Genomic DNA, 23,193 nt, shown 5'->3' with positions numbered 1-23,193 from the left:
ACAGAAGAAGCAACAAGTGTAAGGGACCTAGGACAAGGCCCTTTAGAAGAACTGAAAGGCCAGTATGGCTGGAGCTAAGAGAAGGGACAGGGTGGCATAGGATGAGGCTAGAAATGTGAGCAGAGCCAAACTGTGTAGGCTTGTAAACCACAGAAAGATTTTAGTTTTTATCATAAAAGCAACGGGAGTCACGGAAAGATTTTAAGCAAGAGAGTAATATGATCATATCTTTATTTCAAAAAGATTGGGTTGGCTGCAGTGTGGAAATATATTGGAGGAAGGCAAGAGTGGGTGCAAAGAGACCAGTTAGATTATCCCAATAATTAGTCCAAGTGAAAGAAGATGGTAGCTTGGTCCTATTTGTGGATGTCTGAGTGGATGGATAAGTGGATGAGTAACTGGGTATGTAACCAGGGCTGAACTAGCAAGATTCATGGACTTAAAGCCACTTAATTTTGTTTCCCACTGTTCCTTTAAATGTGCTCAATTGGATTCATTCGTTTGCCTCTGAATGAAAATCTGAGCAGACGTGGTTTTTCTAGTTTGTCTTGGATAAAACAAAGAGCCTCACTTTAGCAATTTCAATAGCCACTATCATATAGTAGTCAAAGCTGCAGACGCGATTTAAATGTGAATTGTGTTCCCTCACCCAGTTAGGGTCTATTGCAGGCAGGAATAAAGGCGACATGAATGGTTTCTTCTCCTTTTTCCGACTTGAACTTCTTTCCCTTCCTTGTTTTGCAAACTCAGTTTCTGACTCTTCCAAGGATTAGAGTGAACAGAAGAAGGAAAGAAAGAGTGGAGCATGAGAGTTCTTATTTGACTGGCACTGCTATGAGCTTGCAACTGCATTTTCTGTGCCTAACAAGTATTTAAAGCTGTTTCCTTCCATTAGTGACTATTGGTTCTTTGGATTCCCCCTTCTCAGTTATCTAGTGCTGCTATAACAGAAATACCACAAGTGGATGGCTTTAATATGGCTTTAATAAAGACAAATTTATTCTCTCACAGTCTAGAAGGCTAGAAATCTGATTTCAGGGTGCCAACTCCAGGGGAAGTCTTTCTGTCTCTGCTCTGGAGGAAGCTCCTTGTCATCAATCTTCCCCTGGTCTAGGAGCTTCTCAGCACAGGGACCCCAGGTCCAAAGGATGCACTGTTTTCCTGGCTCTTGTTTCTTGGTGGTATGAGCTCCCCATGTCTCTCTGTTCCCTTGTCTCTTTTATTTCTTAAAAGAGTTTGGCTTAAGACACAATCTAATCTTGTAGATTTGAGTCCTGTCTCATTAACATACCTGCCTCTAATCTTGCCTCATTAACATCATAGAGGTAGGATTTACAACACATAGGATAATCACATCAGGTGACAGAATGGTGGACAATCACACAATACTGGGAATCATGGCCTAGCCAAGTTGACAGACATTTTTAGAGGACACAGTTCAGTCTATAACACCCCCTTACAAAGGATCTCATATCCGCAGTGCCTTTTACGGTAACAACTGCATCTCCATTCCAACTAGTTAGTTGCTTATTCCCTCCTCGGCCCCAAGGAATCAGGAATAACTATAGATTTTGTTTATTAAGGTCTGTTTGCTCCTTCAGGTGGCCTTCGGAGATGACCCCATGTGTGCTTGTCTGTGCACATGCTGTCTTTGTCATGTAACCCATATCCTTCCACATGAAACCCTCATGCATTATTGCCCTGATGACTCTGGTAGAGCAAGCCAACCAGCAGCCCCACAACCCTTTTTTTTGGTCCATCATTAGCCACTCCTCTCTCTCCTGAAAGATTTTTCTATGGCAGTCAGGCACTGATCCATCATACCCCCAGTTGCTGGGGCCGTGTGTCAAGATGTCTGAGAGGATCCAGATCTCATGAGGTTTGAGGTGAGGGGTAGGCATCCTCCACCATCCCCTTTGTTCTGGAGTTGTGATTCACAGCACACCAAAAGCTTTTCTCCAAAAATCCTCTCTCTTATCTACTATTTTCTGGACCTTTTAATACCCTTGTTGTAGGTAAAGAGTTTAAATTGGTCTTGCCTATTCTTTCTCAGTCACTGATTTTCAGCAATCAAAACGGAGTAGTCTTTCTCATGCTGTTACTGCAATGGTGGGTCTGAGCCGCCTGCCGCAGAAGCGGATACTGAGACGGGGTGAGGTTAGTAGCAAGAGGGTTTTTATTGTATATCAATGTACAGAAGACAGAGGGAAATGAGCTCATCCGAAATCTGCCTCCCAGTCTGGAGGTAGGTCAGAGGGTTATATAGGAAGAAATCAAAGTCCAAGGAATTTGCAGAATGTTGGTTCCCCTCTGGGGTGGCTGACCACATTAACCACGCTCTAGACATATTGACCTTTTGACCCCATCCTGGTTTCGGCCACAAGATGATTTTTCCTTGTTCAGGCATTTTACTTCCAGATTTTATCACTTGTTCTACCTCTCAAAGAGGAACTTAGGTTAATTTTAAACTTTTATAAAATCATGGGAAAACAGGAGGGAAGAGGGAAGGAAAATAAACAGAATCACGGGAGCATGCAGAAATGAACTGTGCAAGCTGTGCATTGACAATACCACAATACCCGAGACGCTAGGCCTACACTGCTGACAGTAAACAGTAAGTGTGAAATTCCCGTGCAGCCCCTTTCAGTGCTTACTTTGATGTCTCATATCTGTTGTCTAAGGACCTCAGCCAAAACTACCTTTCACCATCCTGCTATGGATGGATGTCCAATGCTTAGTATATGTCATGGATTGAGTTCTTTTCCTCCCAAAACATCTGTCAACTTGGCTAGGCCATGATTCCCAGTATTGTATGATTGTCCACCATTTTGTCATCTGATGTGGTTTTCCTATGCATTGTAAATCCTATCTCTATGATGTTGATGAGATCAGATGATCGGCAGTTATATTAATGAGACTTGATCTGCAAGATAAGATTGTATCTTAAGCCAATCTCTTTGTTTTCAAGCTTACAATTTTATTTGTTTTTTTTTTTTTATTGTTGTAGTCTAAGTGAAATTTTACAACTCGAGTTAGTCTCTCATACAAAAATTTATATATCCATTGTTATATGACCCTAATTGCTCTCCCTATACTGTGACAGCACACTCATCTTTTCCTCCCCTAATTAACTGTGTCCATTCAACCAGCTCCTAACCCTCTCTGCCTTCTCATCTCACCTCCAGACAGAAGCTGCCATTTAATCTCATGTATCTACTTGAGCTAAGAAGCACACTTTTCATGAGTATCATTTAATGTCCCACAGTCCAATCCAATCTTTGTCTGAAGAGTTGGCCTCGGGAATTGTTTTAGTTCTGGGTTGGTAGAGAATCCGGGGGCCATGCTTTCTGGGGTTCCTCCAGTCTCAGTCAGACCATTAAGTCTGGTCTTTTTACTAGAATTTGAGTTCTGCATCCCACCCTTCCCTCACTCCATCAGGGACTCTCTGCTGTATTCTCTCTCAGGGCAATCATTTGTGGTAGCTGGGCACCGTCTAGTTCTTCTGGTCTCAGGTTGATGAAGTCTCTGGTCTATGTGTAAGCCAATCTCTTTTGAGATATAAAAGAGAGAAGTGAGCAGAGAGACAGGGGGAACTCATACTGCCAAGAAACAAGAGCCAGGAGAATAGTGCATCCTTTGGACCCAGGATCCCTACACTGAGAAGCTCCTTGACCAGGGAAGATTGATGACAAGGACCTTCCTCCAAAGCCAAGAGAGAGAGAAAACCTTCCCTTGGAGCTGGTGCCCTGAACTCGGACTTCTAGCCTCCTAGACAGTGAGAGAATAGATTTCTCTTTGTTAGAGCCATCCGCTTGTGGTATTTCTGTTACAGTGGCACTAGATAAGTAAAACAATGTAAAAGGAGTATACTACATAGTAGATTAGAGTATGTTATCAAACACTTGCTGGTTTTCCAGCAGTGAGATAGGGGCTGTTTGCTCTGTCAGCTCTAATCCTTACAGCAGCCCTCCCAGTGTTGTTGTTGTTAGGTGCTGAGTCAGTTTTGACTCAGAGCGACCCCACGTACAACAGAAGGAAACACTGCCTGGTCCTGCACCATCCTCACAATTGTTGCTGTGCTGGAGCCCGTTGTTGCAGCCACTGTGTCAGTCCATCTCGTTGAGGGTCTTCCTCTCTTTTGCTGACCCTCTACTTTACCAAGCATGATGTCCTTCTCCAGGGGCTGGTTCAAAATAAACGTGAGACAAAGTCTTGCCATCCTTGCTTCTAAGGAGCATTCTGGCTGTACTTTTTCCAAGACAGATTCTGGCAGCCTATGGTATATTCAGTGTTCTTCACCAACACCATAATTCAAAGGCATCAGTTCTTCTTCGGTCTTCCTTATTCATTCTTCAGCTTTTGCATGCATAGGAGGCGATTGAAAATACCTTGGCCTGGGTCAGGCCCACCTTAGTTCTCAAAGTGGTATCTTTGCTTTTTAACACTTTAAATAATATCTACCCTCCCAGTAGGTATTATTGTTTTCATCTTACAGGTGAGAAAAAGAGAGAATGCGAATAGTAAGTAACTTGTCTGGTCACATTGATAGGCAGTGTAGGAGCAAGGATTTGGCCTCTGTTGCTCAGAATCCTAAATCTGGGCTCCCATGGGGTCACTCCTGCTGGCATCTCCTAACACTGGAATTATTGGACCCTGAGTCACACTGGGTCCACCTGGCTAGCCCAGGATACTCTTTCTGTTTCAAAGTCCATACCCTTATTCACGTCGGCAAAGCCCCTTTTGCCAGGAATTAGGAAGTGGACGTCTTTGGGTGGCCGTTCTTCCAACCACAGTAATTGAGCAAAATGAGGAATTTGAAAGAATTATTTCATGGACATTTAGAATTTTAATCAAACTCCTCTGTTCCTTCCTTCAGTGTCTGCTACCACTAATGGAATATAGAGATCTGGAGATGTATAATCAGTTTGTTTGTTTTTCCCTTGCTTTTAAGGAAATCTATTTGTGGCACTATTTTACTAAACTATTTTGTTTACCTTAGGTTTGAAGCTTCATATAAATTCATCGCTGCCATTTTCAATTCAGTATTAAGCATCTAATCCATGCAGTGTTATAGAAAAAATGTTTAAAATAATATTTTCTTTTTAAATCCAGATTTGGACTTAAAACCGCTGCTAAAATCAATTGGAAGCAATTTCTGACATCATTTTACCATCCCTCATGGTTGTCATTTAGCGGTTCAACTCCCATGACAAGAAGAAATAGGTATGTAAAAAACAAAACCTAAAACCCAGACATTGTCTACTTCCACATAAGGACTGAATTTTAGTTACACATCTCATAATATATAAAAGGTTAGAGAATATTTGAATTACTTCGGCTTCATTTATTGAATGATAAATTGGTCTCCATTGAGTAATTACCATTTACATAGGAATTTGCAGTTTATAAATTATTTTTCATACATTTATCTTATTTAAAATTTCCATAAACTCTAAGGTGGGTATAATTATTATTCCAATTTCTAGATGAGAAAAAGAAGACTCTAAGAGGTTAAGAATGACTTAACTAGGTCACGTGCTTAGTGAGAGGTGGAGCCCGCCACCGAGCCCGAACACTCTGGGTACCCAGGCCAACACTGCCTTCATTGCTCTCTGAGCTTTAAATGTGTTCTTGTAAAATTATGTATAAACACGTATTTGTTAAATGATATAGGAAAAGGAACAATAGATATTAACTTGTTTTCCCACCAGTCTCTGCATGGTGCAGATGTTGTGGATCATGGAGATTATTTGCCGTGAGCACCATTATTTCTGTTTTCATTCTGATGTCTGTTATAACTTCAGGTTTACAATGTCACAAACATTGTGGTGGGGGCCCCAAAATATTAAGAAATACTTAATAATATGACACTTTGGGACTTAGACTTCTGCCGTATGCTGTATTCTGTTTATGTTGGTGGGTATCATGCATTGATTGTCCCGTGCGAGTTGAAATAGGCTCGATAGCATCTAACAACGACAACCTATAAATCTTAAAGAAAAAACAGGCTTTACAATCTCAGCACGTCCGTTGAAAGCACTATGCTCTATTGCAAAGTAAAATATACCACAGAGTTAGCTCCCCCTTCACTGGGTCCTATCCCTGTCTCAGAGATTTATGAATATTTAATGGACGGTCCTGGCTACCGGCCCTCCCCGTATTCAAAGCCCTCCCTCCCTGTTCCAGAGGTGAGTTCATTTCTTAAGTGAAGGTTCTTACTTCTTTCTGTTTGTAATTTTCTTGTCTGATAGCACTTTGTCCAGGACTATAAGAATTAAAAGTTTAATTTACTTTTAAACAGTAGTTTTCAACTGGATGGAGGGCAATGGTGTTCCTTCCCCTCCTACCCCTCCCAGGGACATTTGACAATGTCAAGAGACGTTTTTATTTATCTCAGCAGAGTGACAGGTGCTACTTACATCTAATGTGTAGAGACCAGAAACAAAAACAAAACAAACAAACCCGTTATCGTCAAGTCGATTCTGACTCTTAGCAACCCTATAGGACAGAGTAGAACTGCCCCATAGCATTTCCTAGGCTGTAAATCTTTACGGAAGCAGATTGCCAGGTCTTTTCTCCCGAGGAGTCAATGCGTGGGTTCAAATTGCAGACCTTTCAGTTAGCAGCAGAATGCTTAATCACTGCACCACCAGTGGAGGTCAGGGATGCTGCTGGATATCCTACAGCCCACGAGACAAAGAATCATCCAGCTCCAAATGTCCATGGTGCTGCGGTGGAGAAATCCCAGTAGAACGTTTCCATGCTAGTGTTAGTGGTCTTTAGAAAAGCTAGGTACCAGGGAGCCGCCCGGGGAACTCAGACTCGGGACCAGCTTGTATGTTGCTTCATTTATTGAATGATAAATTGTTTTGCACAGCTGGAAAAAGCTAATATGGCTATATGGATGCAGCAATAAAAACCCAAAAACAAATGTGAGAATTGCTCAGTAGGTAAGCTGATTCACTGTCATCCTTTATTTAATAGAAAATGAGAACTATCTAATTGAACATTGAAAAAGAGGAGGCCAACATATTTTGTTATGAGATACACAAAAGTCCACCGTTCTGATCAGAGTCCATATGGAAGCTGGTTTTGATCCCCAGAGTGGATGAGCGTAGGCCTTTAAGAGCACACGTAGGGCCTGATGGACCCTGAGCTCAGGAGATGAAAGCAAGAGGTGGTGAAGGGAGAGCGTCCAATCACGTAGGTGGTATGGCCGTTGTTAATTGAAAGGAGAGGTTGTGAAGGTTGTTATCCTCCCGGTTTTGGAACTGGACATTTGTGCACTCAATTATCCTGTGAATGAGTGTGTGCAATATGCTGCCTGTGCAGGAAGATGATGGTTCTGAACTTTCCACCTTAACTGAGGTCTTAGCAGTGGTTGGTGGTCCCTTTCCTGGTCTATTTTGAGATCAAAAGCACAGATTTGCAAAATGGCTACCCAGAGTTAGTCAGCATGGGTGAGGGTTGATGGTAAATCCAAGCTAATTGACTCCAGTGAAAATTGCACCCATGCCTTCTCCCTTATTAGGCATCGCGTGGACCGAGTGACGGATCGACACCCACAAGTACATTACACTTTTAGGAAAAAGAGCCGTCTGCAAAGAAAGCATTAATATAGCTGTTGTGAAGGTGCTTTTTCGCATTAAGAAAGAGGCAAGTTCAAGAACATAATCTTATTCCTGTTTTTCTCTTAATCTTCTTGTAGTGTCAGCTCTAGTAACATCAACTGTAGAAATCAACCTTACAAGGAAAATATTATCACCAAGTTACCTAGACTTGCTGAAGATCATTTTACGTCTTTGAAGAAGGCCTTACTGAAACCCAACAACGTAAGATTTCAGACCCTTCCCTGGTGAAAAACTCATTGTCTCTAAGAATGCTAACACTCTGACATTGACGAAAACTGCACAGCCGTTCATTTATCCAACAGACATTTTCTTGAGCTCCTATTATATGCTGAGAATTGTTCTGAGTGCTTGGGGGTACAAGCCCCATCCTCAAGAACTGAGTCTGGTTAGGAAGACAGATGATATACAAATAATTGCAATACAGTAAGATAAATGCTGATAGCTTGAGAACAGTGTTCTCCTTGTTAAGAATGGAGTCATCTTTAATTGCTCATTTAACAAATTACACAGACCAGTTGACAGTCCCTCGCCTGGCCCTAGACTTTATCATCTTATAACCAACTTGCAGTCTGTAACAGGAACATCTTCTTAGTTCCAAAATAACCTATTCAATTTTTAAATTGTACAACAAATGGCAGACTAATTCATTAATTTGCAACTTGCTTTTTCTTGCTTTAAACATTAGCTCCTCTTCCACTTGAATGTTTCTTTTAGAAAGCAGCACTTGGAGACTTTTGATATGTAGGGACATTTCCCAAGTATGATATTTATTAAGCACGATTCAATAACTACATCTCTAGTAAATAATAAGGAGGACAGTGAATTACATTTCCTCAGACTCAAATATGACTGTGTACAAAAAATTTCAAATGCCAGGGGAGTTACTTGGCTTCAGCAGCATCATTCCAAAGATCTACCGACAAAGAGGAAGTCCATGAGCCAACAGGATGTAGTCTGGGGAGAAGCCGACTTTGGCTGGAGGTGGACTTCAGGGTTTGGCCGTCTGCTGTCTGTGCTGGACGCCATAGCTCTACTCCTCTGCTTCCAAGCATACTGTGGACTCAAATAGGAGGTTATGTTTTCATGTCGAGACATTTTAGCTAGCATACCTAATATAATTGACCATTGGGAGCCCAACTTGACTTAATCTTTCTGAATGAACAATAATATTGAGTGGTTAAGAGCTACGGCTGCTAACCAAAAGGTCAGCAGTTCGAATCCACCAGGAGCTCCTTGGAAACCCTATGGGGCAGTTCTACTCTGTCCTATAGGGTCACTATAAGTCAGAATCAACACGATGGCAATGGATTTGGTTTTGGTATTTGGTTTTTACTATGTGCCAGACACTGTTTTAAGCAAATTGCTTGTGTTACCTCATAGTAGCCTCTCCACACGTCTGTGAGGTAAGTGTTATTTGTGTTTAACAGATAGGAAGTGATCATGGGGGTTAAGGTAACCAGTGTGAGGCTACCCAGCGAGTGAGTAGGAGCCTCCTGGCTCCGAGCACACACGTAAGCACTGGATTGAGCCACCTGGTCGTATACTAGCTAAACTTCCTCCTAAAGGAAGGATTTGTGTGTTTACTCACCTGAGGGTATGTTTAGTATATTGAAGAAGCAGTTTAATTCAGAACAGTGAAATCTTCATCCCTATTAACGGAGGACTGTCATAATGCTAACCACTTCAAGTGTCAGACTATTTAAAAGTTGTTGATGTACTGTTCAACTACAGATCAACAGATGTGTAATATAGGTTAAGAAATGAGTAGCCACTCCATGCTGGGCTATGTTGGGCACTTAAGCTAAACACATAGATGAAGAATATAAAAAGTCGTTGGCAGTGATGACTTCATACTCTGGAGTATCACCAAAAACCAAACCTGTTGCCATTGAGTTGATTCTGACTCATAGCAACCCTACAGGACAGAGTAGAACTGCCCCTAGGGTTTCCAAGGAGCCCTGGTGGCTCAGTGTTTAAGAGCTTGGCTGCTAACCAAAAGGTTAGCAGTTCCAATCCACCAGACACTCCTTGGAAACCCTATGGGGCAGTTCTACTCTGTCCTATCGGGTCATTGTGAGTTGGAATTAACTCCACAGAAATGGGTTTGGTCTTTTTTTGTTTGTTTTTGTAGTCTTTACTGGAGCAGACATCTTTCTCCTGTAGAGCAGCTGGTGGGTTCGAACTGCTGACCTTTCGGTTAGCAGCCAAATGGCTAACCACCGCACCATCACATAACAGTAATAATGATAAAATGCCTTCCAGTTGAATCGTGCATGGTTTCAGAGTGGGACTCCACCCACCACCACACACACTTGCCTTGGCCTTGGCCACATTCTGGGATATGGAAGAAATTAAACAAGAATGAGAACAGAGGGTGAGAGCCAGGAATAGACAGGGCTGGATGTTTTGCAGGTCCCTCTTCCACTATAGAGAGGGATGGAGAATTAATAGAAGAAAGTCTGCTTTGGATCTGCTCCCAGAGTCAAACATCTTATGTAGCTGTATGTGCTGCCTCCAAATGCTGCCACTATTTCTTCAGGTGGACCTCAGTCATCCCCGTCACTTACATTTAAATCAGATGTGGCTCATTTTCTATCACCCAGAAACCATTTGTATCCTGCCTGTTTGCTTCTCTTATTCTCAGTGTTATTATTCACAGATGACATGATTTTGTAAATAGAACATCCAAACCCATCTACAAAGATATATTAGAATTATTAATAGAATTTAGAAGGTTATTGGATACAAGGTCAATATGGAAAGATCAACAATATTTCTATAAACACCAATAAAAAATTAGAAAAATAGGAATTTTTGAAATAGCATTTATAATAATATTAAAAAAAATCAAATACCTGGAAATATATTTATCAAAAAACATGGAAATTCTCTACACTGAAAACTACGAAGATCGCTTAGAGAAAGAATACCAATCCTTCACAAAGTCTTTCCAGAAATAGAGGAGGAATATTTCCCAGCTCATTCAGTGAGACCAGTATTAACTCTGATACCAAAGACAGACAAAGACATCACAAGAAATCTATAGACCAGTATCCTTAATGAATATAGTTGCAAAAATCCTCAACAAAATATTAGTAAACTGAAACCAGCAACATATAAAAAACATTAAATGCTATGACAATGTGGGATTTATACCAGGAGTACAAGCTTGGCTTAACTTCAAAAAAAGTAATGTAATACACCATATTAAAATAAAGGGCAAAACCATATGATCATCTCAGTGGAGGCAGCAAAAGTATTTGAATAATCTAACTTGCCTTCGTGGTACGTGATAAAACTCTCAACAAACTAGGAATAAAAGAGAACTTCCTCAACTTGATAAAAGGCATCTATGAAAAACCTACAGCAAATGTCATACTTAATGGTGGAAGACCAAATGTTTTTCCTAAGAGTGGGAGGAGGGCAAAGATGTTTGCTCCTACCACTTCTAGTCAACGTGGTATTAGAGGTTCTAGACAGTGCAGTCAGGCAAATAAAAGAAATAAAAGCCGTTCAGATCGGAAAGGAAGAAGTAAAGCTGTCTTTATCCACAGACAATATGATCTTGTATGTATAGATTTCTAAGGAATACACACACACACACAACTACTAAAACTAATGAGTTCACCAAAGTTGCAGGATACAAGATCAATATACAAATATAAGTTACATTTCTGTGAACTAGCAATGAACAGTCCAAAATGAATGAAAGAAAACAATCCCATTCACAATAGCATAAAATAGAGGAATAAATTACACTCACTCCTCACTCACTGACATGGTTAGGTTCCAAAGACCAAGTTGTTATGTGAAAAGTGGATGGCCACATCAGATCACAAAATGGAGTTTGACTACATCATTACATAACTGCCAAATTACATCATTACATAAACTGCCAAATCACATCATCTCATAACTGCCAAACCACTGAGAATCATGGCCCAGCCAAGTTGACACGTAACCTTAACCATCATAGCTGGCGTTACTCACGCCTTGCACCTTGGCATTCATTAAAGCCAGACGTGTGTTCTTAATGCACAAAATAGTGGGATAGTAAAATTTTTACTATTGTCATAAATGCAAAAGTCAGATAATGGGATAGTTATAAGTGAGGAGTAGGTGTACTTGGTAATAAATTTAACAAAAGTACCCAACTTGTATTCTGAAAACTACAAAACATTGCTGAAGGGAGTTAAAGAAGATGTAAGTAAACGGAGAGACAGACCATGTTCATGGAGTAGAACACTCAATATTATTAAGATGTCCCAAATCGAAAAACCTAACCTGTTGCCATCGAGTTGACTCCAACTCATAGTCAGTTCTCCTCAAGTTGATCTATAGATTCATTACAAATACTATTGACATCTCAGCTGACTGCTTTTCAGGAGTTAATGAGATGATCCTAAAATTCACATGGAAATGTAAAAATTGCCGAATAGCCAAAACAATCTTGGGCAAGAAGAATAAAGTTAGAGAGGACTTAAACTTCCAGATTTTGAATAAAGTAATAAAGACTTTGTGGTCCTGGCATAAAGATAGGCATATAGATCAATGGAACAGAATTTAGAGTCTATAAGTAAACCCTTAGATTTATGGTCAATATCTTTTTGACAAAATCAATGGGGAAAGGAGAATCTTTTCAACAAATGGTTTTGGGACACACAAATGAACTCAAAATAGAATATAGACTTAAATGAAGAGCTAAAACTATAAAACTCTTAGAAGAAACTATAGGCATAAATGTTTGTGACTTTGGGTTAGGCAAAGATTTCTTAGATATGACACCAAAAGCATGAGGTATAAAAGAATAAAATAATTGGTAAATTTGACTATATAATAATCAAAAACTTTTGCACACTAAAAGACATTATTAAGAAAGTTAAGTGACAAGTGACAGATTACTTGTTTCCGTTGAGTATATTCCAACTCACGGCGACCCTGTACTGACAGATTGGGAGAAAATATTTGGAAGTCATATATCTGGTAAAGGACTTGTTTCTGGAATACATGAAGAACTCTTACAGTGCAATAAGAAGGCATCCTAATTTTTAAAATGAGCAAAAGATTTGAATAGATATGTTACCAAAGAAGATGTATGAGTTGCCAATAAGCACAAGGAGCCCTGGTGGCACAGTGGTTGGTAACCAGAAGGCTGGCAGTTCGAATCCACCAGCCACTCCTTGGAAACTCTGTGTGGCAGTTCTACTCTGTCCTGTAAGGTTGCTATTAGTCAGAAATGACTCAACGGCAACGGTTTTTTTTTTTTTTTTGTTGTTGTTGTTTGTTTGTTTAATAAGTACATGAAAAAATGCTCACATTAGTCATTAGTCATTAGAGGAATGCAAATTAAAACCACAATGAAATATCGTACTCACAAGAATGGCTATAATTGAAAATAAACAGACAGTAACAAGTATTGGTGAGGATGTGGAGAAATCGGAACCCTCATACATTGCTAGTGGGAATGTAAAATGGCAACCATTTTGGAAAACACCTTCTTAAAATTTAAACATAAATTTACCATATGATGCAGCAATTCCACTCCTAGGTATCTGAAATGAAAACATGTGTCTGTCCACGTAAAGACTTGTACACAAATGTTCATAGCAATGTTATTCATCATTCCCAAAGTAGAAATGATCCAAATACCCATTAACTTGTGGCTAGATAAAATGTATTCCATACATGGAATACTCACCAGGATTAAGAAGGAACAAAATACCAGCCCACGCTACAACGTGGATGAACCTCAGAAACGTTATGCTAAGTGAAAGAAGCCAGACCCAGGAGACCACACAGTGTATGATTCTATTACATGAAATAATATTCATGTGAATAGGTGCACCTGATCAAAGCCATGGTGTTTTCCACGGCCTCATATGCATGTGAAAGCTGGACGACGAATAAGGAAGACCAAAGATGAACTGATACCTTTGAATTGTGGTGTTGGTAAAGAATATTGAATACACCATGGACGGCCAGAAGAGCAAACAAGTCTGTCTTGGAAAAAGTACAGCCAGAATGCTCCTTGGAAGCAAGGATGGCGAGACTTGGTCTCACATACTTTGGACGTGTTATCAGGAGGGGCCAGTCCCTGGAGAAGGACATCATGCTTGGTAAAGTAGAAGATCAGCGAAAAAGAGGAAGACCCTCAACAAGATGGATTGACAAAGTGGCTGCAACAATGGGCTCAAGCATAACAATGATTGTGAGGATGGCGCAGGACCAGGTAGGATTTCGTTGTGTTGTACATGGGGTCGCTATGAGTCGGAACAGACTCAACGGCACCTAACAACAAAAAACAATTTACATGAAATACTCAATAAAAGTTGAGTAGAGACAGAAAATAAATTAGTTGCCTGAGGCTGGGCATGGGAGTGGGGAGTGACTGTAATGGGTATGAGGTTACTTTTTTGGGGTGATGTAATGTTCTAAAATAAGATTGTGGTGATGATTGTCAAAGCTTTAAATTTATTTAAAATAATTAAAAAATTAGTTGTCAGTGATTCCTATTTGGACATTAAAAAATAGATCATCACTCCCAAACCCAAAAGGAAGCATGCCTGAGTCCCCTAAAGTACTTAATTTACTCCAGGAGAACCTCATGTTCTTTTTAGATCATAAGCCCCAAAATAACAGCTGGCACTTGTACCCTGATTTATCACTTATGCATGGAGCCCTGGTGGTGCAGTGGTTAAGTGCTCGTCTGCTAATCAAAAGGTCAGCAGTCTGAACCCACCAGCAGCTCCACTGGAGAAAGATGTGGCAGTCTGCTTCCATAAAGATACAGCCTCGGAAACCCTATTCTGTCCTGTAGGGTTGTTATGAGTTTGAATCGATGGCAACAGGTTTGGGGTTTGGTTTTGTCGTTTATGTAGTCCCTTCGTCATATTCAGGCTCCACATTTTCTCTGTATGATGATGTTGTTGTTGTTAGGTGCCGTCTAGTCACTTCTGACTCGTAGCGACCCTGTGTACAACAGAATGAAACACGGCCCGGTCCTGAACCATCCTCACAGTCGTTGCTATGTTTGAGCCCATTGCTGCAGCCACTGTGTCAGTCCATCTCACTGAGGGTCTTCCTCTTTTTGCTGACCCTCTACTTTACCAAGCATGATGTCCTTCTCCAGGTACTAGTCCCTTCTGCTAACATGTCCAAAGTATGTGAGACGAAATCTGGCCATCCTCGCTTCTAAGGAGCATTCTTGTCTGTACTTATGCCAAGACAGATTTGTTTGTTTTTCTGGCAGTCCATGGTACATTCAATATTCTTCACCAACACCATAGTTCAAATTCATCAATTCTTCTTAGGTCTTTCCTATTCATTGTCCTACTTTCACATGCATAAAAGGCTATTGAAAACACCATGGCTTGGGTCGGGCGCGCTTTAGTCTTCAAAGTGACATCTTTGCTTTTTAACACTTTAAAGAGGTCCTTTGCAGCATATTTGCCCAATGCAATGTATCATTTGATATCTTGACTGCTGCTTCCATGAGTGTTGATTGTGGATCCAAGTAAAATGAAATCTTTGACAACTTCAATCTTTTCTCCGTTTATCATGATGTTGCTTATTGGTCCCGTTGTGAGGATTTTTGTTTTCTTTATGTTGAGGCGTAATCCATACTGAAGGCTGTGGTCTTTGATCTTCACCAGTAAGTGCTTCAAGTTCTGTTCACTTCCAGCAAGGAAGGTTGTGTCATCTGCATGTCGAAGGTTGTTAAGGAGGCTTCCTCCAATCCTGTACGAGGTAGCAGTTCTTTGTCTCCCCCGTTTTCTTAAGTAAACACCATCTCTCAATTTTAATATTTAATTTCCTTATTGATCTCTTATTCTGGGGGAAGAAATTTGCTGCCAAGTACTTTGCTTATAATATGTTTTGTTTATGTAGCACGGCTGAAATTTTTCTTGCTAAGTAATTGTCCTTTTGGGTAATTGATGGTATTCGTGGCAGTGAAAACAAATGTAATGAATATTTTTAGTAAATTGGCAAATTGTAATTGAACTGCCAGGAAGTTGTGTGCTCCAGTGGCTGAGCCGCCTACTCCTCAGTGGGACTAGGGAAGGAGGAACTCTTAAAAGCCAGGCTGAACAGCCAGCTCTCCCACTAGAGCTCTTAGCCGAGGCCCATCCCCAGAAAGGGAGCAGCCTATGCCTAGGAAATGAGCCTCATTCTTCACTCTGGGGCCATCTCCTGCCCGGGTCCTGCTGGAGAACACTGTTGGGGTCCCAGTTGGAAAGCCCTGACATTCCCACCCTCCACTGCTCTTGGCACACGTGTTATATACCAATAACAGTTGCGGTCAAGTCGATTCCAACTCATGGTGGCCCCATGTGTGTCAGAGTAGCACTGTGCTCTGTAGGGTTTTCAATGGCTAGATTTTGGAAGTAGATGACCAGGCCTTTCTTCTAGTGCACCTCTAGTGGACTCGAAGCGCCAGTCTTAAGTTAGCCGCTGAGTATGTTAACTGCTTGCACCACGCAGGAACTCTATGTGTCTTATAAAAACCCTTTGCCGTCAAGTTGATTCCGACTCATAGTGACCCTATAGGACTGAGTAGAACTACCCCATATGGTTTCCAGGGAGTGGCTGGTGGATTCAAACTGCTGACCCTTTGGTTAGCAGCTGTAGCTCTTAACCACTGTGCCAGTGATCATTAATTCAGGTATTCTATTTGGCTAAACTTGGCTGTGTTAAATGGTGCTGAACGTATATGATGCTTTTCCTTCCTTTTTCTCTTTTTATGTCTTATCTCAGAAATGTGATGGAAATATAACAGCGGAAGAACTGCAGAACACTCTAAATAGCAATGCCATAAAAATAAGTGATTCAGAATTCAAAGAACTCATGCAAACGCTTGACCCAGGGGGCACTGGACTGGTCAGAGTCAACACGTTCCTTGACCTGCTTGAAGAAGAGAACCTGAAGGTCAGTTTTATAATGACTTTGTATTTTGTTTTCTATTTTTGGCACAAACCTTAGGTATTCTTAGTAAAGTAAGAGATGAAAGTGAAATAGTGTCTTAGTCATCTTGTGCTCCTGTAACAGAAGTACCACAAGTGGATGGTTTTAACAAAGAGAAGTTTATTCTCTCACAGTCCTGTAGGCTACAAGTCCAGATTCAGGGCATCAGCTCCAGGAGGAGGCTCTCTCTCTCTGTCGGCTCTGGAGGGAGGTTGTTGTGATGCATCAGTCTTCCCCTTGGTCTGGGAGCTTCTCAGCGCAGGAACCTCAGGTCCAAAGGATGAGCTCTGCTCTGGGTACTGATTTCTCGGTGGTATGAGGTCCCCATGTATCTCTGCTCACTTCTCTTTTTTATATCTCAGAAGAGATTGGCTTAAGACACTGTCCAATCTTGTAGACCTCATCAGTGTAACTGTCTCTAATCCATCTTATTAGATCATAGTGATTGAATTTACAACACATAAGGAAATCACATCAGATTACAAAATGGTACACAATCATACAATACTGGGAAGCGTGACCCAGCCAAGTTGACAGATATTTTTGGGGGACACAATTCAATCCATGACATATGGTTTAAATAAATTAATGACAGTTCAAGTTTTTCCACTGAGTTAATTTTCATTTTAAGAAAGAGTTAAGAGTTGTTTCATTTTAATGTTCAGTTTCCAAATCTTACTGAATGGTGACATTTGACATTTCTGAAAGCCCTTCCTTCAACAATGGCAGCTTTATGTACCAGATGTAGCTTCCTTTTCCAGCAGCCCAGCAACACTCGCCTCGCACCCGTGTCTCAAGGAGGGTGCTCATGAATCACAGCACTCTGGTTCCTATTCATATGATGGCACGGTGGTTAATTGCTCGCCTGCTAACCGAAAGGTCAGCAGTTCAAACCCACCCTGTGGCTCCGCAGGAGAAAGACCTGGCAGTCTGCTTCCATAAAGATTACAGTCTTGAAAACCATACGGAGTCAGTTCTGCTTTGTCACATGGAGTCACTATGAGTGTAAATCAACTTGACCATGCCTAACAACAAGTTACCATGGACTTTGATTGTTGATCCAAGTAGAATGAAATCCTTGACAACTTCAATTTTTTTCTCCATGTAATTCTTAGGGAAGAGTTTTGTAAATAATCCAAATTGAGAGACATTCTACAAAACACATGCTCAGCACTCCTCAAAACCTGTCAGTCTGCGCCTGTAAAAATTACAGCCTAGGAAGCCCTAGGGGACAGTTCTGCTTTGTCACATGGGGTCACTATGAGTTGGAATCAACTCGGAGGCACCTAACAACAGCACCCTTTGTTGGTTCACCTTTTAAAAAAAATAACTCTGCTTATTGCCTCCAGTGACTAACACTTGCTTTTCATATTTGTTTCTTCTGCCAGAGAAGTTGACAAAGTCATCGTATTATTAGAGGCGCTTCTATGACTTTAATAGCTGTTAGCATTTCAAAATTTTAAGAATTTTAAAAATCAGATTCATTTTAGATAATGCATATAATTGGCATTAACCACTTCTTGTAGAAATCTTTGTTAAAGACCTCTTTTAATAGGTACAAGTTAGCTTTTAATTTTAGATTTATGAAGTTGGCATTCTTATAAGTCTAAACCAACCTAGTAATATCAAGAGATGCACCATTTCCCTAAAGATAATTTTTTTTATTGAATGCATTTGAATGGTGTGCCTCCTTTGGGGATGGCTTTAAGATGGTTTAACTGAAGCTGGCTGCATTCTAGTCTGATGGCTTCCTTGCAAAGTGCAACAAACTCATCTTCAAGGAACCCTTCCCACCTGTCCTGGTTTTGGGTCAAGGTCTTGCTGAGAGTTAGGAGCAGACTTTTTGGCTAAAATGGGACATTATTTATTAGAGTGTGAGCATCATGTTTAAATCACTTTCTTTTGCTACATCTAGAAATTTTCTACAAACGTGTTGGGAGTAATTTTAATACAACCAATTACATAATTCATTAAAATGTTTTATTTTGGGCACTTTGTAGAATATTTGGGGCCCTGGTGACATGCTGGGTTAAGAGCTCGGCTACTAACCAAAAGGTTGGCAGTTCGAATCCACCAGCCACCCTTGGAAACTCTATGGGGCAGTTCGACTCTGTCCTATAGGGTCCCTGTGAGTCGGAATCGACTTGATGGCAACAGGTTTGGCTTTTTGTAGAATATTTGGAAAAACTACAATGGTGAGAATAATGATTAAAAATTCCTTTAAAAAACCCAGGGATCCCCACAGTGAAATTTTTGGCAAATTTCATTCTAGTCTTTGACTCTGTGTGTATACATATATTTTTAATATGGTTAAAGTCATCTATATGAATTTGTGTCCCATTTTTTCAACTTAATATTATATGATGTTATAGGGAAAAACATCACAAAGTTTAGTAAAGCAAAAAAGAAGTTTTACTCAGCATATATTCAAAAAGGCAAAAGTGGGAAGCAGACAAGCATGCTGGCAGAGCTATGGTCTGCCTGAATCCGAGGTATGTTATAGGATCATCAGTATCTATTAACATCACAGAATGGGTAAAATCAGTGAAAGCTTCACTTTTTCACCAATTGGCTAAAAACTGCTAGATCAATGTGATTCTGCATTTTGAATCATCTTTCTTAATAATCATTGGTACAGGTTTCAGTAACAATAGTTGGGAGAGTCTTCATTGGTCCAACAATTTTCTATTCACTAAATGCTAATAGAAAAAGATAAGAGTGGAAAGTCTTTTGTGTTCTGTTTGATTGGCTTATGTGAAAGGTTCCCTAAAAGATATTTTCTTCCGTAAAAGATATTTTCCAAGATTGGCGTAGCCTTTATTTTTATCTCAGGGCCCAGTTGATGTGTCCTTGTGAGTCCTTGTGAATCCAGCTCCACCTGGGTCACATTCTGTATGCTCAAGGACAGGGAGTAATGACTTCAGTATTATTTCCCAAATCAATGATGAGCATTTCCTCCATATCCCCAACCATTAAGTCAATAAACACGATTTTTAATGTCTACATAGGCTTTTTCTCTGTTCATGTACTTATTGGGGGCATTTAGACTATTTATTTATTAATTTATTTTTACTATGGATATTTTACTGTGGAGTATGGACAGACAGAGACAGCCTTCCCCTGGAGCTGGCACCCTGAATTCAGACATCTGGCCTGTTAGACTGTGAGAGAATAAACTTCTGTTTGTTAGAGCCATCCACTTGGGGTATTTCTGTTACAACAGCACGAGATAACTAGATAACCTTGCTTGCTGAAAGTGAAGAGGACTTGAAGCACTTACTGATGAAGATCAAAGACCACAACCTTCAGTGTGGATTACACCTCAACATAAAGAAAACAAAAATCCTCACAATGGGACCAATAAGCAACAACATGATAAACGGAGAAAAGATTAAAGTTGTCAGGGATTTCATTTTACTTGGATCCACATCAGCACCCATGGAAGCAGCAGTCAAGAAATCAAAAGACGCATTGCATTGGGCAAATCTGCTGCAAAAGACCTCTTTAAAATGTGGAAAAGCAAAGATGGCACCGTGAAGACTAAGGTGTGCCTGACTCAAGCCATGGTTTTTTCAGTCGCCTCATATGCATGCGGAAGTTGGACGATGAATAAGGAAGACTGAAGAAGAATTGACACCTTTGAATTGTGGTGTTGGCGAAGAATATTGAATAAGCCATGGACTGTCAAAAGAATTACAAAATCTGTCTTGGAAGAAGTACAATCAGAAGGCTTCTTAGAAGCAAGGATGGCGAGACTATGTCTCACATACTTTGGACCTGTTATCAGGAGGGATCAGTCCCTGGAGAAGGACATCATGCTTGGGAAAGTAGGGCGTCAGCGAAAAAGACGAAGACCCTCAACGAGATGGATTGACACAGTGGCTGCAACAACAGGCTCAAGCATAACGATGATTGTGAGGATGGCGCAGGACCAGGCATTGTTTCGTTCTGTTGTACAGAGTCACTATGAGTCGGAACCGACTTGATGGCACCTAACAACAACAACAGAGGATAACCAAGACACCATCTTTTCTTTAAAACTGTTTTAGGGTAAAAAACATCACAAAGTTTAGTAAAACAAAAGGAAAGTTTTATTCGGCATATATTCAAAAAGGCAGAAGTGGGAAACGGGCAACCATGCTGCCAGAGCCATGTCTGCCCGAGTCCAAGGAAATATTACCGAACAGACAAAAGTGGGAAAATGGACAAGCATGCTGCCACAGCCAAGTTTGTCCAAGTCGGAGGAAATATTACAGAATAGTCAAGAATGGGAAAACAGACAAGCATGCTGCCACAGCCATGTCTGCCCGAGTCCGAGGAACGTTACCGAGTCATCAGTATATATTAACATTACAAATGGGCAAAACCTTTGAAAGCTTCACCTTTTCACAGATTGGCTAGAAACTGTGACCCTACATTTTGAATTGTCTTTCTTAATAATCATTGGTACAGGTTTCGGTAATGACAGTCAGGAGTGTCTTCATTGGTCCAACAAATCTACTCACTAAATGCTAATAGAAAAATATAAGAGTGGAAAGTCTTTTGTGTTCTGTTTGATGATTTGTTTACATAAAAGATTCCCTAAAAGATATTTTCCAAGATTATCTTAGCTATTGTCTTTATACCTCAGGGCCCAGTTGATGTGTTCTTTTGAGTCCAGCTGGGTCACATTCTCAACCATCTGTTGAGTGAATGAATTCATGAATAAATAAATTAGAAAAATTAAAAACAGAGATAAGCAAATAGAATAGAAATCACCACAAATTCCAACATCAAGGGCTTGTTAACCACCATCATACTTTGTTATATATTCTTCCAAACACACACACACACACACACACACACACACACACACACACACTTGTATATATTCTATTTTATTTAAAAATAGGAGCCTAAAATTAATTACTTTTTAGTCTATGTTGTCTTTAATATATTGTTAATGTTTAATGTCAGCAAAGTTTCTGCTATATAATTTTAAAAGATAGTGAATAATGTCGTGGGGTAAAAACATCACAAAGTTTAGTAAAGCAAAAAGGAAGTTTTATTTGGCGTATGTTCAAAAAGCCAAAAATGGGAAGCGGACAAGCATCCTGCCAGAGCCATGTCTGCCCGAGTCCAAGGAAATATTACAAAATAAGCAGGGGTGGGAAAACAGACAAGCATGCTGCCACAGCCATGTCTGCCCAAGTCCAAGGAATATTATGGAATGACAAGTATATATTAACATTACAAATGGGCGAAACAATTGAAAACTTCACCTTTTCACAGATTGGCTAGAAACCGTGATCCTACATTTTGAATCATCTTTCTTAACAATCATTGGTACAGGTTTCAGTAATGACAGTCAGGAGGGTCTTCACTGGTCCAACAATTTTCTATTTGCTAAATGCTAACAGAAAAAAGATAAGAGTGGAAAGTCTTTTGTGTTCTGTTTGATTGGCTTATGTGAAAGTTTCCCTAAAAGATATTTTCCAAGATTATCCTAGTTATTGTCTTTATCTCAGGGCCCGGTTGATGTGTCCCTGTGAGTCCTTGTGAGACCTTGTGAGTCCATCTCCAGCTGGGTCACATTCTTATGCTCGAGGACAGGGAATAATGATTCCAATATTATTTCCTAAATCAATAACTGTCCCCCATTGTTGTAATCTAGTTTTTTCTTATTTTTTTTCTTTTATAAATTTTGCTACAATGAATACCATGGTACCTGCTTTTTTTGCATCACTAAATAATTATTTCTCTAATACAAATTTCTAGAAATGGATTTACTAGGTCAAAGGATATGTGCTTTATTTTGTTAATTATTTCTGTTATTTTTAGAGGAATATACGTACAAAGTACAAAATGCAAAAGACACAAAAGGGTATACTATGAAAAGTAAGTTTTCCTGCCATCCCTGTTCCTTTCCACCTCCTTCTCCTCCCCACCAGCAACCAGTTTTACTCTAAAACCAAACCCGTTGCTGTACAGTCGATTCCGACCCATAGCAACCCTATAGGACAGAGTAGAACTGCCCCATAGAGTTTGCAAGAGAAGCTGGTGGATTTGAACTGCCGACCTTTTGGTTAGCAGCCAAGCTCTTAACTTCTGTGCCACCAGGGCTCCAAAGTGCCTAATATTATCAAAATGTACTGTGAGACAGAATACCTTCCAGAAAACTTGTATCAGTTTACACTCCCACTATTCCTGAACTCTTGCCATCACTGGCAATAGGCTTACTTGTTCATCCCTGCCATTCCAATAGGCAAAAATGCCTTGGCACTTATTTAATTTGTAGATATGGTTTTTATTTTTATTTTATTTTTTTTATGTTTACTGGACTTAAAAAAAATATGTGCAAGGTAAGTGTTTCTATTCCCATTTTCAGTGTGGAGGACAAACTAAACTTGTCCAAGCTTCCCGAGCTGTTGGCTAATCAGGGGCAGAGCTAGCATTCAAGTCCAGGTTCATCTACCTCCAAAGCTTCTGCTACCTTTCATGAATTTTTTATTTTTATTTTTTATTGTACTTCAGGTGAAGGCTTACAGAAGAAATAGTTTCTCATGAAACAGTAGTACACATATTGTTTTATGACATTGGTTAACAACCCCACAACATGTCA

The 23,193-nt window shown here is 40.1% G+C and overlaps 1 protein-coding gene across 1 annotated transcript in view; it reads left to right on the top strand.

The window, feature by feature from the left end:
• The window catches only part of EFCAB6 (EF-hand calcium binding domain 6), a 317,117-nt gene that overhangs the window by 118,761 nt on the left and 175,163 nt on the right, over positions 1-23,193 (top strand). The window contains exons 6-8 of the mRNA XM_012556542.2: positions 5,113-5,223; positions 7,721-7,832; positions 16,386-16,556. Of these exons, the coding sequence (XP_012411996.1) occupies positions 5,113-5,223; positions 7,721-7,832; positions 16,386-16,556 (394 nt within the window). The remainder of the gene's footprint in view (positions 1-5,112; positions 5,224-7,720; positions 7,833-16,385; positions 16,557-23,193) is intronic.

Source organism: Trichechus manatus, unplaced genomic scaffold, assembly GCF_000243295.1.
Source record: "Trichechus manatus latirostris isolate Lorelei unplaced genomic scaffold, TriManLat1.0 scaffold00069, whole genome shotgun sequence".
In the NCBI taxonomy this organism is placed as follows: Eukaryota; Metazoa; Chordata; class Mammalia; order Sirenia; family Trichechidae; genus Trichechus; species Trichechus manatus.
Note: the sequence above shows the minus strand (reverse complement) of the source record. Positions and strands in the feature narration are given on the sequence as shown.